General features: G+C 40.5%; 1 protein-coding gene across 1 annotated transcript in view; it reads left to right on the top strand.

Moving 5' to 3' along the window:
• PPFIBP1 (PPFIA binding protein 1) overlaps window positions 1-16221 on the top strand; it is a 173729-nt gene that overhangs the window by 109746 nt on the left and 47762 nt on the right. Inside the window, exons 4-5 of the mRNA XM_008712302.2 lie at window positions 5465-5563; window positions 8830-9035. Coding sequence (XP_008710524.1) covers window positions 5500-5563; window positions 8830-9035 — 270 coding nt within the window. The 5' untranslated portion in view covers window positions 5465-5499. The remainder of the gene's footprint in view (window positions 1-5464; window positions 5564-8829; window positions 9036-16221) is intronic.

Genomic DNA, 16221 nt, shown 5'->3' on the forward strand with positions numbered 1-16221 from the left:
TTATAATCAGCAGGTTTCTGGGTAAGCAAAGAATTAGAACAAAGGGACTTGGATATTCTGAGGCTTTTATTTTGGACCTCAAGTCTATAACTGGGTTATTCATTATCCTTGATTTATGACATCATTATAAGTCCATGCATTTCCTACTTCTAATCCATTTATTTAGTTCACTTTAAAAATACAATTTCATTTTTAATTAATAACAATCTTCATTCTTAATTTTTAAAATTTGAGATGAAATTTACATACAGTGAAATGCACACATCTTAAGTGTACAGTTTGATGAGTTTTGACAAATGTATAAACTTGTGTAACCAACTACTCAATCAGTATATTGAACAGGAGGTCCCCTGGATCATTTGCCACTTCCTGCATGTAACTATTTTCCTACTTTCTATCACTATAGATTGCTTGTTCTTGACTCATATAGAAGGAATCATATAGTACCTCATTGTTTATGTCTGGCTTCTTTTGCTCAGCATGATGTTGCATGTGTCAGTACTTCAGTCTTTTTTACTGTGGAGCAACATTCCACTCACTATATTTGGAGTAATATTGTATTAAGTATGTAAGGATGTCCAGGGGAATCCTCGTCTCAGAAATGCTTTTGGGGATATAGGAAAATCTTTTTAGAGCATAGGATTTTCTGAAGCCTTTCCATTTAGCCTTTCTATTTTTAAAAATACTTTGACCCAGCCATGAAAGTTGACATAGATTTATCAACACAGATGCTCATGAAATTAGGCTGCCTCTAAAATAACTCAAGCCATGGGCATGTCAGAATTTTAATGACTATGGAAATTCTGTTTCAGTATTAGTACTTTACCACTTCAGTTTGCTGTTCTTATTCTTTTGTGTATCCTTTGAAGTCCATTTGGAATTTACTGAGACTTACTTTGCTGCCTTGCATACATGGACTTCCTGATGAATATAACATGTGGACTTGAGTGTGTATTCTGCATTTGGGTGTTTTCTTATATAAATCAAATTAGGTCAGGATGGTTGATGGTATTGTTCGAATCTTCTGTGTTGTTGCTGGATTTTTTTCGTACCTTGTACCTACCTCTGCTATTCCGAAAGAGGGTTGAAAATGACAGGTGAAGCAAAATAAAACAAAAAAAAGGACAGGACCATGCACTTAAATCTAACCATATCAAGAATTACATCAAATATAAATGACTTAATTTGTGTAATTCTCCTTGAATTGTGTTGGGTTTTGCCTTATATACTTGGAAGCTCTATTATTAGTTGCAAAAACATTTGCAGTTGTTATGACTTCCTGATGAATTGATCATCATTACAAAATCTCTCTCTTTCTAGTAATACTTCTCAATTGAAAGCCATCTTTCTTATATTAATAAAGCCAGTCCTGCTTTCTTAAGCTTATGATGTATGTGGTATATCATTTTGCATCCTTTTACTTTATATTTCTTTGTATTTAAAATATATCTCTATTAACAGCATATAGTTAGGTCTGTCCTTTTTTTTTTTTTTAAGCCAGTCTGACAATCTGTGGCTTTTTTTTTGTTTTAATGTTTTTTTTTTTTTTATTATATTATGTTAGTCACCATACAGTACATCCCTGGCTTCTGATGCAAAGTTTGATGATTCATTAGTTGCATATAACAGCCAGTGCACTATGCTATACGTGCCCTCCTTACTACCCGTCACAGGTCTATCCCATTCCCCCACCCCAGTCTCTGGCTTTTCATAATGTTCGTTCTGTTTATATTTAATATAATTATTTATATGATTGAATTTATATCTGCCATCTTGCCATTTGATTTCTTTTTCTCCCATCTGCTCAGTGTTCCGTTATTGCCTTCTTTTGGATTGAGGATTTTATTAGTATTGCATTTCATTAACCTAATTGGCTTTTTACTCATGTCTTTATTTTGTAATCTTAATGGATTACGCTGTATATTCTTAACTTATCACAGTCTACCATGAATTAGTATTAAACACCTTTGTGTATAGTGTAAGAAGTTTACCCCCTTCTTCCCTTGGAGCCAGTAAGATTTTGATATCCTTCATGATCCTAGCTACTCTCTATCCCACGGACGGGGGAGTGCCCACAGGTAAAAGATGTATAAATATGAATCTCACTCATTATGGTTCCCTTTACTCCATTGCTGAATTCCCTCCAGTTTCTACCAGCTTTTATTCACTCTCCAGTTTCTTCAGAACTGTTTTTATGTTTTATCCAGTGTTTTGTATTGCTATTTGTGGAGTAGTTTGTCCAATAAAATGTACCCCACCATTATCAGAAGTAGAATTCTCATTTTGTCATTTTTAATAATGTACTAAGCACTCTTCTGAATCCATTACCTAACTCAAAAACTTGACAGTAACCTTTATTTAACTATGTAACTCTTCCTCTCAGTCAACCCCCCCAATCCCTGACTTGAGGGTAGCCATCATCCTGAATTTCATGTTACTGTTTCCTCTTTTCTGTTTGTATAGTTATGTTTAATGTATATGTATTTCTAAAATATGTTTATATTTGTATTGTTTTAACTTCTAAAAAAGTCTCTCTGAATTTATTGGAGACTTATTTTTGTTTGCTATTATACTGCATAGATTTATTCATACCACAGATATATTGCTTTCGTTTGTTTTGACAACTGTATGTAATTCCATTGTGCAAATACCTCAGTTTATTCATCTCCTCTTGTGTTGAACATTTGGTTTGTGTTCACATTTTTGGCCTTGCGAAGCGGCCTACTATGAACATTTGTGTGTGTTCATGATTATGGTGTACCTTGGCATAAATATTGTTAGAATGAAAGTGAATATGTTTAATTTTAGATGACAGTGCCAAACTGTTATTCTAAGTGGTTAAGCCATTTTACATTCCCACTGCCATTCTGTAAGAGATTCAGTGAATCCACATCCTCTGTAATACTTGGGAATGTCAATTTTTTTTTAAACAGTTGACTGACTAGGTATAAAATGGTATCACGTTGTTGTCTAAAAGTCCTTGTATTAATGACATTAAGCCTCTATGGGTTTATTGGCCGAAGATATTTTCCATTATACATCTTTTCATGTCCTCGCCTCTCCCTTTTTTATTATTTTTATTTTTTTATTTTTTATTTTTTAAAATATTTTATTTATTTATTTGACAGAGAGACAGCCAGCGAGAGAGGGAACACAAGCAGGGGGAGTGGGAGAGGAAGAAGCAGGCTCATAGCAGAGGAGCCTGATGTGGGGCTCGATCCCACAACACTGGGATCATGCCCTGAGCTGTGCTTAACCGCTGTGCCTCCCAGGCGCCCCACCTCTCCCTTTTTTAAATCGATTTGTAGGAATTCTATCCTTTGACTACCACTGAACCAGACCACCCTATACCGACTACTTTTAATTTATTAAAGAGATCTTAGGCCTTTGAATCCATCATTCTCCCAGACTTCCCTATTTAATTTGCAAACCCTTCCAAACTCTGGACCCCCTTTTCCTGCTCCATTAGCACCTACCACCTTTGCAATATTAAATCTATTTTTATTGACTGTTTAATTATTACATGCAGGCTGCTGCATGATAAGTATAGAGATTGAGATAAACGTTTATAAACATTTATTGCAATTTAATATTGTCATTTATTAAGCAAAGGATTGGAAATTAAAAAACACCTGGTTCTTCACCACTCTGAAAACCATGGTCTAGGTTCTCATACCTCCGCGTCAGAGCATTTGAAAGGCTTGTTGAACAGAGCAGAGAAGAAATACATAACCCCCTGTCATATGTGGAAAAGCGTTCGCGTTATACACAAACACAGTTGCTAACAAAGATGAATGTTTGCTTTTATAATTTAGTGCGGTGGTGAGAGTTTTTCAAATATGGTCGTCACTTTGTTTTATTAGCCATCTTTATAGCTGAGCCTGGCTTGTATCTCCTTGGGTTATTTTTATACTTATCATAGTATCTAGAGCTCTTTGAAGTGCTACTTTTAACATGAAAGGGAATGCCAGCCCCTTAATTATATGAAGTTCGGGGACTGCACGGTCTTCTACTTAGAACTGTATGTTCTCAGTTGTCACCGAGTTTTGAGTTTTCATCCTGAAGTGTGACTTTTGAATTTGCTCCCCACCTCTCTGGACTGTGCAAGTAAATATTTGAGAACTACCTAACTTCATAACCCTGCTTGTTAACTCCTAATTTCTGGGAGACTGTAAACACTTGCCTTGAGTACTTTTGTGCTGTCGTTTTCCCCACATTAAATGGTAGTGATATTTTACAACTTCTGAAGTTGAGTAAAGTTCTGGGAAATCAGAGACGAAATCTCTAAAAGCTATAAAATCAAAGTAATGCTTCACAGTGATGGCGTGGCATTTTATCAGAATGAATGCAGAGTAGAGAACTGATCCAAGAAGCTGTTGATCAGAACTGTAAGAAAGTAAAGTGGTGAGATCTGGCTGCTTGGAAACAGTGGGCAAAGTTTTCTTTTAAACCGCATACCCTTTATTTCCCAGATATTTGCTACACCACAGTATGTGCAAAATAGCTAGGGCCTTATTTAGGCCTTTTGGGAGAATTTACACGGGTGTTTAGTCTGGTACTTGAAGCACATTAATAAATATTGGAAATCACGTAGTCTTAACTTTTTCTTGTTCATAATTAAATTTTTTGCAAGAATAATTCCAATATATTTTTAACAGGTAAAAGAATGAGTAGATTGTGTCATAATTTCAGCATAAATCTATTTTTCAGATAAAATGAGACAAACAGAAATTTAATATGTATTATAGTGGAAGTCAGACAGACCTAGGTTAAAACCTGGTCTTCACTATATATTTATTTGCTGTGTTTCTGTGCAAAAATCAACATTTTGATATCATCTATCTAATGGAGACAGATTTATCCGTTGTATTGGATTGTCATGATTAGGGGTTATGAATAATTTATGTAAATGTGTAGGGACTACTGTAGACACTTGTACAGTGTAACTGTTACAAAATACTAGTGGTTGTGTGTGTGTTTCGTGTATTTGCTAGTAAACCCTTTCCTTAGACAAGTCTTATGGTAAATCCTTATACAGAAAAAAAAGGCAAAATTGAAAGAGCAGAAATTGGGTGGGGCTGGTGCAGGAAGGAAAAAAATCTCATCTACTGAGCATTCCTAATGGCCCTCAGGAAGTGTCCACAGCCATCCCTGGTGCCCTTCACAGAGGCCTCGAGCTCTGTAGAGTACATCATGGAAACCATTCTACTGGACTTCAAACACCTTGCATGCGAGATCTGAAACTTACTTATTTCATTAACTGGTGGAGCATGGGGTCTTGCAGTACGGTAGATGGTCGGCCACAGCGTGTCAAGTGACTCAGGTCATTCAGCTCTACTGCTGCAGAAATTCTCCCTCCCCGTCTGACGTCTAGGTGGGGTTGTGATTTGACGTTGAGCTATCACACCTGCCAGGAAGCATGTGTCATTTAAAGGATATAATAGTAACATCATTGTTTTTTCAGATCTAGGTTGGAATTTGCCCTTGACAAATAACAAAATGATGAGTGACGCAAGTGACATGTTGGCTGCGGCGTTGGAGCAGATGGACGGGATTATAGCAGGTAATCTGCGTCCTCTGGAAGAGGGAACCGTGACATTTACTCTGTGCTCTTGGCTTTTTCATTCCACCTCTTTTATTACCTCTCCACTTTCTTATTTTCATTTATGGGCTGCCTTGATCCCCCTTGGTTTCACCTTGATCCCTCTTCTCCATTTTATACCAGTATTATTCTCAAACTTTGTTTTAAAATGTGTCAAATTCCATTTCCGTCCTAGGGTTCTGACTCAAGGATAAAGAAACTGCATCTCATGGGATTTCAGTGCAGGTAGTCGGTGGGCCACACTTTGTGGGATACTGCTCTACCCAGTATTCACGGATGTTCTCATCTGTTCCCTTGAATTCGACATTCCCTTTCCCACCAATGACTCTCGCTTCTGTTGACTTTCTCACTTCTCTGCTAAGCTTTGGGTCTCTAACTGCCAATCAGATATCTCCTCTGAAATAGCCTATATGCACATCCGTGTCATCGCGTAAAGCTTTGAGCTCATTTTCTTTGCTCAGAAGCCTCTCTAGTAGTCTTTATCTTGTCTAGTTTCATAACCTTCTATCCACGCAGTTTCCTAAACAGAAATTTGAGTCACTCTAGACCTTTGTCCCTCATAGTCCCTGCTTAGTCAAGTGCTATCACGTCTATCTCCCTTTACGTTCAGCCATTCCCTTTTATTCCCTCTAAAATCTGTCCTGTCTGTGCTTACCTCTGCCTTGCTTTGTCCTAGCAACCCTCTCCCTTGATGTTCTTGACACTCTCGCTTTCCTGCTGTAGTCCATCATTCTCTAGACCACCAGAATTTTCTTTCTGAAGCACAGATCTGGTCGTATTCCTCCCTTGTTAAGAATCTTGAGTGATTCTCTGTTATGGAAGTGGAACAAAAACAGTGTAGACCATAACCTCCTTGTTTTCTCATCATGACCAAAGGGACTGACCGGTACGGTGAACCTTTCAGGCCCTTGTGGTCTCCCAGGGGTGGTGGCTCCCTAAGGTCTCATACCACATTTTGTGTTTTGTCGCAGGAGAAGTACCTTTGTGTATTTAGGAACCCATGGTAATGAAGAGAGGGTTGAAGGGGCTGGTGGGTGGGGTTGTCATCCGCCTGAGGGTCAGGGTCAAGGTGCGGTCGGCCTCTCCTGCTCCTCCATTCTGGCTCTTCTGGCCCCTGTTGCTTATCTTTTCTGGTCATAACTATGACCCTACTCTGTTTTAGTGGTTCGAAGAAACCACAGGTGTTTTCCTTGTCAGAGGTTCTTCCCTTGAGGGACGTCGCGGCAGGTCATAGTTTGGCCTCCTTTGTTAAACTTGTATATCCTGAGGCCAGATTTCAATTTGACCTCCTTTGTAGATTAGACCACATCTTGTGTACTGGATTCAGTTTTTGGAATATCCATTTCAGAGAGGTTATTGGTAAAACTTAAGAGGAGGTGAACACGAAGGCAGAGAATTTAACAACCACACCTGGTAAGGAAGGAACTGGTGGAGTTTAACCTGGAAAAGTATATTCTTGCTCAAGGCATGATAGATACTTTCACACAGTTGAAGGACTCCTAGGTGGAAAAGAGATTGGACTTAACTGTGTCACAATTTTGGAAAATATAACCCCAGCCAGATCTAGGCTCTTATCAGAGGTTATAACCTTTAGCTCTTAGTGAAACTCTATGGTCAAGAGAAGTAGTTCTGGACAGTAGTGAGGACTGACATTTTAGCTACTCCACTAGACGAGTGTGTTTGTTCCTTAGCCCTCGTAGGGCTTCAGGACCAACATTAGAGTTGTTCAGAAAAATTAAGATTTCCTGGGTCCCACCTCACACTGAGTCGGTCAGTAGGTTAGTGGGTAGGACCTGGGTTTATGTTCTCAGTATCAGTAGTTCTCCACTTAAGGTAGGAGGGAGATCTGACCGCAAGTATCTGAGGAGTTTTTCTACATACGCATCTGTCTGTCCCCCACCTTGTTTTGGGATGGAGACTTAACAGAGTGGAAGGTTAGTGTGGGCACATCTATTTTGAATAGTATTATCAGGTGATCCTAATGCTTAAACCTGCTGGAATAGGACATCATAGCTTGCTTTGTTCTTAATGCTCTTCCCTTTCTCTGACCTACTCGCCTCAATTTCGATTTTTCTGGATTCTCTCAACCTTACATGGTTCCTGAGGGGATTGATTCAGAGGATTTTATGAAGCATTTAGCATCGGACCTAGCATATCAATGGTTACCACTATTATGGTTTGACAGATTTTGGTCCAAATCAATTGGTCCAGTGTCAGGGAAGGTCAGTGGAGTGGACTAACTGAAAAGAAAATTCCTCTGCCCATGGTTGGAATTGATCAAGCCGGATGGCCAACTGGAGAGAGAATTTACACATCAGTTCGCAGTTTTCTTCTAATTATAAGTCCCTCAGATTAATCAGGTGGTAATGTAAATATCATAATTATTGACACTTAAATATAAAACTAATATGTATAATTAATAGTATGTATATTTGACAGGCCAGAAAACAAAAATCAAAGAGATGAAGAGGTATCTTTGAGTGCTTTCTGAACAGGCTATGGGTTAGTTATGTAGTTTTTTTTTTTTTTTTTAGTTATGTAGATTTAAGTCGTAGAATGCTTTTTCCTTATAAGTAATAGGAAAAAAATGGCTATAAAACTATTTTTTAAAGCTGATATTAGCAAGAGCATTTGATGCTAGGCTGCACACAAAATCATGGGAGAAAAGGTTTATACACACACGCTCATGCGTACATACACAAATGTATGCATGTAATTCATTGAACTTCTCCAAAGATTAAATTCCGGTAAATTAACTGGGAGCTGGTCCTGTTACCCTTGACATTATGCTATGCAGTTTCCACCTCAATGTGCAACTTCTTTGCAGGGAGTTTCTCAAGACTTTATGGTACTGAAATTTATATTTTTGGACATACTAGGCTCTATCCAAACTGATCTGCTACCTTCTTAGTCCTTATTTCCACAAGGTCAGCACATCTTTCACCAAAGCCCATTCGTTATATTCTTACTGTACTACACAGTTGGCCTCCCTATTAGGCATTTGGCGATTGATATTTACCATCAATTAAATGGGTTTTATTTTTGCACCAAATCACTTTGACTTGGAGAGATTTGCATGATTGAATTGTTTTCTTTTCCTTTTTGCTTGTTTTGATTATTCCTCACTGTGACTGGACTTGCTTGCCACCCTCAGCTTTAGTATATTATCTAATATAAATTCTGCTGCTCTCTCTGTGATTTTGTTTTGGTTTTTTTTTTAAACCTAGGTTCTAAGGCCCTGGAATATTCCAATGGGATTTTTGATTGCCAGTCTCCCACCTCCCCTTTCATGGGAAGCCTGCGAGCTCTGCACCTTGTGGAAGACCTCCGTGGCTTGTTAGAGATGATGGACACAGATGAGAAGGAAGGTTTGAGATGCCAGATCCCAGATTCAACAGCAGAAACGCTCGTCGAATGGCTTCAGAGTCAAATGGTAGGTATCTGCATGTTACAGATCCCATGCTGTCAATCTTTTGTTGCTTATTCCAAAATTTAGAGCACAGAGTAGCTGATTAGAACAAGAAAACAAAACAAAACAAAAGTACAGGGCAGCAGGTTTGCTGTGATTTTTATCCCTTAATGCATCCCAATTCCCCTTAAGGATACTGTTAGTGTACATTTCATGGGTTCCAGCACATCATCGCCTGATTTTGCCCTTAAAGGTGGACTAGCTTTCAAGTTTTTCTTGGATGACCTGCTGTGGCCTAAAACAAACAGTCCTGTAAGGGAAAGAACCTTGCATGTAATAGATGCTTTCTCAGTATTATTGGGAAGTTTACTGTAAAAGGACCCAATAACAATTCAAATAGGAAGTACAGTGAAAAGAGGCTTCGAAAAGCAGCACGAAGGAAGTCTGTTGGCAGTATTTGATATAAGGTGCCATCTAGTGGTGTGTGGGGGTCATGTCAGTTCACGTGCACGAGGGAAGCTGCAGAATTGGGCTTTAAATGGTGTTCTTAAATCCTTGAACAATGAGGCCCCTTCCTAGGCATTCGTCTCAAAAATGGATTGCGTGGCAGATCTGCCCTTTCCCTGAACACAGTGGTAAATGACATGGTTTTAATATGTGTGGAACAAATAAAATCTAAAGAATGCCACTAAAAATATTCAAAGGGGAAGATAGAAAAAGTGTTCATTCTGTTACAAGTAATGCCACCAAGCTATAGATTTAAGAATGGTAAAAGTGAAAAATTTTATGTGTGTATTTTACCACAACCAAAAAGGAGAACATTAATAGTGTGATACAATTGAGGGTTGGATTGTATCTTGGCGTTTACCAGTGCAGGTGCTGGAGACAGCAGACCTGAATTTTGATTTTGGCGCTGACTCTTAGAAGCTTGTATGATTTGGGGGAAATTTTTTAAGCCGTTTGTCTCAAGTTACCTCGTTTGTAAAATGGGGACGATAGCTTCTGCCACACAGGACTGTGAGTCCGTGAGCTGATTTATGAGTGCTTGTCAGTGAGCCTGGTGGATGAGTCAAAAACGTAATACCGAAGAGTAAGTTGCAGAGAGTGGAGGGAAAACCATGGGATCCCTTTGCCAAGAGAGGAGAGAGCGTTGGCTCCAATTACACGTTACTCGTACATAATTCACTTTTCGACAAGAGTACAGGCATTTTTCAGACCATGGAGAAGCTTCTACAATATTTTAGAAAGACTTATTACTAGTCGCATAATCAAGATTACATTTGTGTTTAATGATAGCCAACTTGGGAGTCCACGTCCTTAAGACCGATACTGATCTTCTCATTAGTGCAGTGGGGCATTTGCAGTTCTAATGACTTCTCCTGGGCCATGGAGATGCCCTGGTTTCCTGTCGGGTGGCACTTCTTCCTTCCCTACTGATTTCTGCTGCCTGTATCATTTCATATGATCAGAAGCTGGACGAGAAGAAAGAAAATAGTCACACTGGTAGTTTGTTATTAGAGAAGGGATATGAAGTCTATAAGATGAATTTGTTTTAATAAAGTAGCTGTAGCTGTAGCCTTCTGAACACCAGCAAGTTTAAGACTCAGAAGTTACTCTCCTGTGGTAAAAAAAAAAAAAAGAAAGAAAGAAAGAAAAAAAACAGAAGAAGAAAAAACAAATCTATTGACTGTGCCGTATTTGGTCAAGTACTGAGGTAGACTTCTTTGTTTTGATTGTGAAATGTTATCCTGTTAATACAAATATTAATGGTGGGGAATTACATGCTTTATCAGCCTCTAAGTTTAAGAGGGCAAATAGAAAAATATGTCGAATTGTTTGAGCCAAGCAAGCAGTTTGTTTGCCTTAGGTCTAACTCCGTGAGTTGCCTCGAACATTCATACAGTGCTTTTCCCAGTAGATGAAGTTGACAGTCATGACTGCGCAGGGCATGAACTCCCCCAAGTGTCTGGTGATGTGGCGGTTATAATAAGAGGCATTCTCAAAATCAGCAGAAATGACGAAAGTACAGTTTTCAACAAAGTGAGTGGAAATGCGATGACCGAAGTCCCCATCAGGCATCGTGGCCGATGAGATAAGTGAAGCGAAGTGTACCTCGCTGGCTTCTGACCTGATAAGTCACAGGACATTTCTGTCTTAGTCCTCCATTTAAAAAAAAAAATAGGTGATATTAATTGCAAGTGTATCTTTTAAAAAAGGCTTTAGAACAAGTTTCATAAACACAAATACTCATAATTTAAAGAGTTCAGATGTGGGCACGTTCTCTGCAGGCCCCTGACTCTCCACCACGTGACCCACTCCAGTCCCGCCATCCCCCGAGCCCCCGCGGCTCTCTGCCCGCCTTCTCTTTTCATGTGTGCCTCCAGGGAGTGTTTGTTCAAGCCGTGGCAAACAAGGCACATCTTACGATTGTGTTCTGTACGGGGCCACAAGTTATCTGAGTTATGCAGTGTCTCACCGAGACGTCCTCGCTGCTTTCCCCCTTCCGCTCGCAAGCTTCTGGTAAACTCCCATGAAAGTGTCCACAGATAAAGGACCACAAGTGGAGCGAGTCAGCAGAATTCTTGGGAGAAGCCAGCGCAGTGCGTTAAGTGAGAGATGCACTTTTAATGAAATTCCCGGCGACTGGTGTTCGTGAGGACTGAACGGAAGGAGATGTGTCTATTCTTTCGTGAAAGTGAGTCAAGAAAGGCTACGTGGCAAGAAAAATAGGGGCAGCATTTTTTCTTCATCTCGTGTTACCCTTCTCTGCCGTGTCTGCATCCTGTCACGTCACTGGCTTTCAGGAAATACAGTGCACAAACGAGCGAATAATGTAATGAATATTGTAAGCTACTCGAGTAGGAGGTGGGCCTCAGCTTCCAGGGCTCGTCTGTTCTTCCTCCTTCTGTAGCTCAGAGGGTCTTGGAGTATCCCTGCGACCAGGATAACGTCGTCTCAACATGTGCACTTCCCCCCCTGCAGAAGCTTCAGGGAACCTGGTGGTGTGCCGGAAAATGAGGTGAGGAAGGGCCAGAATGCGTCTCCGCTACTCAAGTCAGGTGTCTGAAAGGACCTTTTAGGAAACACTGAAGACAGCTATCCAAGTCACTCTGCCCTGGCCACGGAGGCACAAAAAGGGGCTGTGCGTGCATCAGCTGTATAATGGGAGAGCCACTGGAGCTTGGCAATTGATATTTTGGCAACAGATACCCGAATACTTCCAGGGACGCTCCCTCGAGATCCTTCTAATGAGACTGGCAGATGAAAGCACTTGGCATCTGCTGCTCTTACAGGCATTTGAGATGCAGTTCCATTTTTGGAGTAGTGCCTCCTAGAAGTTGGCCTGCTGCTGGGATCCTTCTCACCCCAGAGCACTTGTTTTTGCTCCCGTTGGCGATTTAGCGAAGAAGATGCTTTCTGTTTCTGGAAAACAAGCACTGAGAACATTAAAACCCAGAAATAGGGGCGCCTGGGTGGCACAGCGGTTAGGCGTCTGCCTTCGGCTCAGGGCGTGATCCCGGCGTTACGGGATCGAGCCCCACATCAGGCTCCTCCGCTATGAGCCTGCTTCTCCCTCTCCCACTCCCCCTGCTTGTGTTCCCCTCTCTCACTGGCTACCTCTATCTCTGTCAAGTAGATAAATAAAATCTTTAAAAAAAAAAAACCCAGAAATAAAAGCCATATTCTGATTTTGACCACATCTGCAATCTCAACTTGGAAAGTACAGAAGATATTCAGGCTGGTCCTGAGCTTTTCAGGCTTCGATGCGTTTTCTGGCGATGTCGAATAAACTGGCATCTTTTCTAGGAGAGGAGCACGATTGGGCTTTTTGGGTGTGATGAAGTGTGTATGAGATTGATCTCTCCCTTTGGTTTTCTTTTTGAGCAGAGCTAATGAGGTCTTGGAATAAATAGAGGGCTCCCTGACAAGGTTGTCCCCGTTACCCTGGTAGCGTATTTATTTTTTAGAGCCGTAACAGAAATTTCGAGGAAAAAATAAATGGAGTGTTTCAAGATTGATGGAGGCAGAGGTGCGATAGTACATAAGGGCACCAGCCAACCAGAGGGCATGCTCCAGTGGCTCCAAAGGGCAGTGGTGTTGCCCTGAGATAATTCTATACAGCACAAGGAGAGAGGCTCACCACCCTGATTCCATCACACTTGGTGAGAGGACAGGGGTGCCGAGTACTGCAGCCTGGTGGTTTGATTTCCAGTGCTGTTGATAATCACGTTCGTTGATTCTTTGGACAATAGTATATAAGACTCCTTGTGCCGTTAGACCCCAGTGAGATGTAACTGTGGTGTTCATGGCTTTCCAGTTTTTCTTCATCTCTCCTCCTACTGCAGTGTCCAGTGGCAAGCACACAACGAATGTCTGCACGCAGTGGTAGAGTTGTAATGCTGATTAGGATGCGCGAGGCCCTTGTATGAGAGACTTCTTTCGGTAGCTGGAGATAACATTTCATTAAAAGAGCTCTAGCGGGCTGCGCCTTCCTTTTTCTTTCTTGATAAAAAATTTTGAAAAATGTAATCATGAAATAAAAAACTGGTTGGCAGTTTTTAAAACTAATTTTAAAATTGAGTATGTTGACTTGGGTGGATAGTATGTGGCCGGGGCGGGGGGGTACTATTTCTTAACATTTGTTTTTCTTATAAAATTGAACTGATTTTTCTTTGCCCCGTTTTAATTTAGCTATTCACCACTCTGATTTGGGAATGTTATATTCAAACAACATAAGTAAGTGTAATTGTGGTAAATCACTGCTCGTTTGTTGATTTGGGATTTAGACAGGACAACAGAGCTCAGGAAGGAAGAACAAAGCAAAACGAAGGTTGGGGAGAGAAGGGGAGACCACTGGAGACCAATGCAAACCATCAGAACTAAGAAAATTAAAGGAAAACATAGCACGATGCTTTAAGTAAAAATAACAGGCCAACTGTTCCTGCCTAGCTCACAGTAATAACTGTTGATACTGTGTGATGGGTACATAAGGTCTCTACTTTTATATAAAAGCGAAATTTTGTATAATCAAACATTTTTGCAAGGGAGGCACAGGAGGCAAGATGCTAACATTTATTACATCTTTATACTTGATGGTGTGTCTACTTGATAATTAAAAGGACGTTAATATAAATAGAAGAGCTTCTATTTAGATGACAACGGGTGAGGTACATTGTGCCTTTAACGTCATATGTAGTACCTGTCATGTGAATTCAGGCAATTCATATTCCCAGCTGTGGTTGCTGGCCAACTTTAGGATTCTATAATTCTGTAAGGAATAGAGCCTTTTAGACATTTCCCCCCTGTCATGCCAGGGAAATCTGGCAAACACCATGAGTTCCTTAATTAAAGTATCACTGTTACAGTCGAGCTGGATCCCTTGCCCTGCCTTTCCCTCCCTAGTGTCCCTTACCCCCCTCCACACACACACACAGTTAGTTGGGTACTATACTATTGAAATCCCCCAAGTTGATGCCAATTTTGACTTAAACTTTCAGTTGGATCGAATGTGGTCACTAAGGGATTGCCTTATGAGTTAAAGTAAGGAAGAGTTATTTTGAGGGCATCTCTAGGATTTTGAGTAAAGTAATTTGGGCTGGTGTTCAGTGCTGTGGATGTCAAATCGACTCAACAAGAATTGATACTAAATGTGTTTTTAATTATATGCTCATGATTTTATAAGAATCTTGGGAGAATCAAGAGAAATGTAAGATAGTTTTGCCTTGAGGGACCGATAAGAAGAATAAGTGACTAACTCTCATAAGATGACTAGTAAGCCATCCATGGCAGAATATGATGAAAAGCTAAATTGTGAAGGACAAGACAAGACACAGAAGGGAAGCCAGTGTAGGGGGAGAAGAGAATATGGCACAAGGTAAGAAGGAGGAGGTGGGAACTGGCTATGAAAAATGGATTTGTAGAGGCAGAGAGGAATGCGGGGTGAGTATAGTGGACACAGAGCCTTGGAGTAGATGTTGGAGAGGGCAATGGAAGAAAGTTCATTAGGAGGAAGAAATTGAGGACGGTAAAGATAGAGGTGATAATTGTAAGTCTCGGGGAAGCAGGAAATCAGGGTGCAAAGGTTATGTGGAATAATGAGCTTTTAAAAGGAGTTAAGACTCAGTTTCCTCCAAGACTGGCAGGAGGAAAGAAAGGGAAGGTGTTGGAGGCAATATATACTATGCTTTGGAAAAGATAGTACATAAAGGAGTTCATGCAAGATAGTCTCAAGTATAGTCCATTAAAAAGGCTCTGAGAACACCTTCTAAACATGGTAGGAAGAGGGAGTACAGGCTTGAAGTCGACCATGGAACACATGTCAGGTTGTAAAGTCTTGCTAAAAAGCAAGAGGGCCAAGTTACAACCGAGCATTCATTCATCTTGTATTCATCCGATGTTTATTGAACACCTGTCATTCACTGTTCATTCCATAGTCATTTGGTATGAACTCAGTGTGTCGGATGCAAGGGCAAAGCCACTCACAAAGAATGCAGTTTGATGCAAGAGAGGAACATGTATGTAGCCAAGTCTAAGCCAGTCCATTCAGTGTGATGCATGCCGTGATGAGGGTTCATCCGGAAACTATAACTGGCATATGAGTGAACGGGTAATTCAAGGAAGACTTCACAGACCAAGCCCGGATTGAGCTGGACTTTCAGGAATGAGGAAAGGGCGGGAAATACCGTCCACGCAGAAGGAATAGAATTCGAGAGAGCATGCCATGTCTGGGGAGGTTTTGAGTGGTCTGGTAGGTAAAGCATGGGAGTTGGAGGAAAAATAGAGGTAGTAGGGTATTTGCCTAATGGAATTTACCTCTCTCTAACATTTTTTAAAAAGATTTTATTTATTTACTTGAGAGAGAAAAAGTGAGAGACAGAGCATGAGTGGAGGAGGAGGGGCAGAGGGAAAAGGAGAAGCAGACTCCCCACTGAGCAGGGAGCCCAAAGCTGAGCTTGATCCCAGGACCCTGGGGTCGTGACCTGAGCCAAAGGCAGATGCTTAACCCCCTGAGTCACCCAGGTGCCCCCTCTCTAACATTTTCAAGGCAAAGGTAACAGAATTGGCAGAAATATAAATAAATGTGTGAAGAGACTAGACCTTTGCCTACTTGAATAGGTCAACACACTACTTTAAAAGTATGTAACTACTCCATTGGTGGCTCTTAACTTTTGCTTTATTTTGCTATGGTGACCTGTGGTGTTTTTTTAAA

This window comes from Ursus maritimus, unplaced genomic scaffold, assembly GCF_017311325.1.
Source record: "Ursus maritimus isolate PB19 unplaced genomic scaffold, ASM1731132v1 scaffold_26, whole genome shotgun sequence".
NCBI classification, from domain to species: domain Eukaryota; kingdom Metazoa; phylum Chordata; class Mammalia; order Carnivora; family Ursidae; genus Ursus; species Ursus maritimus.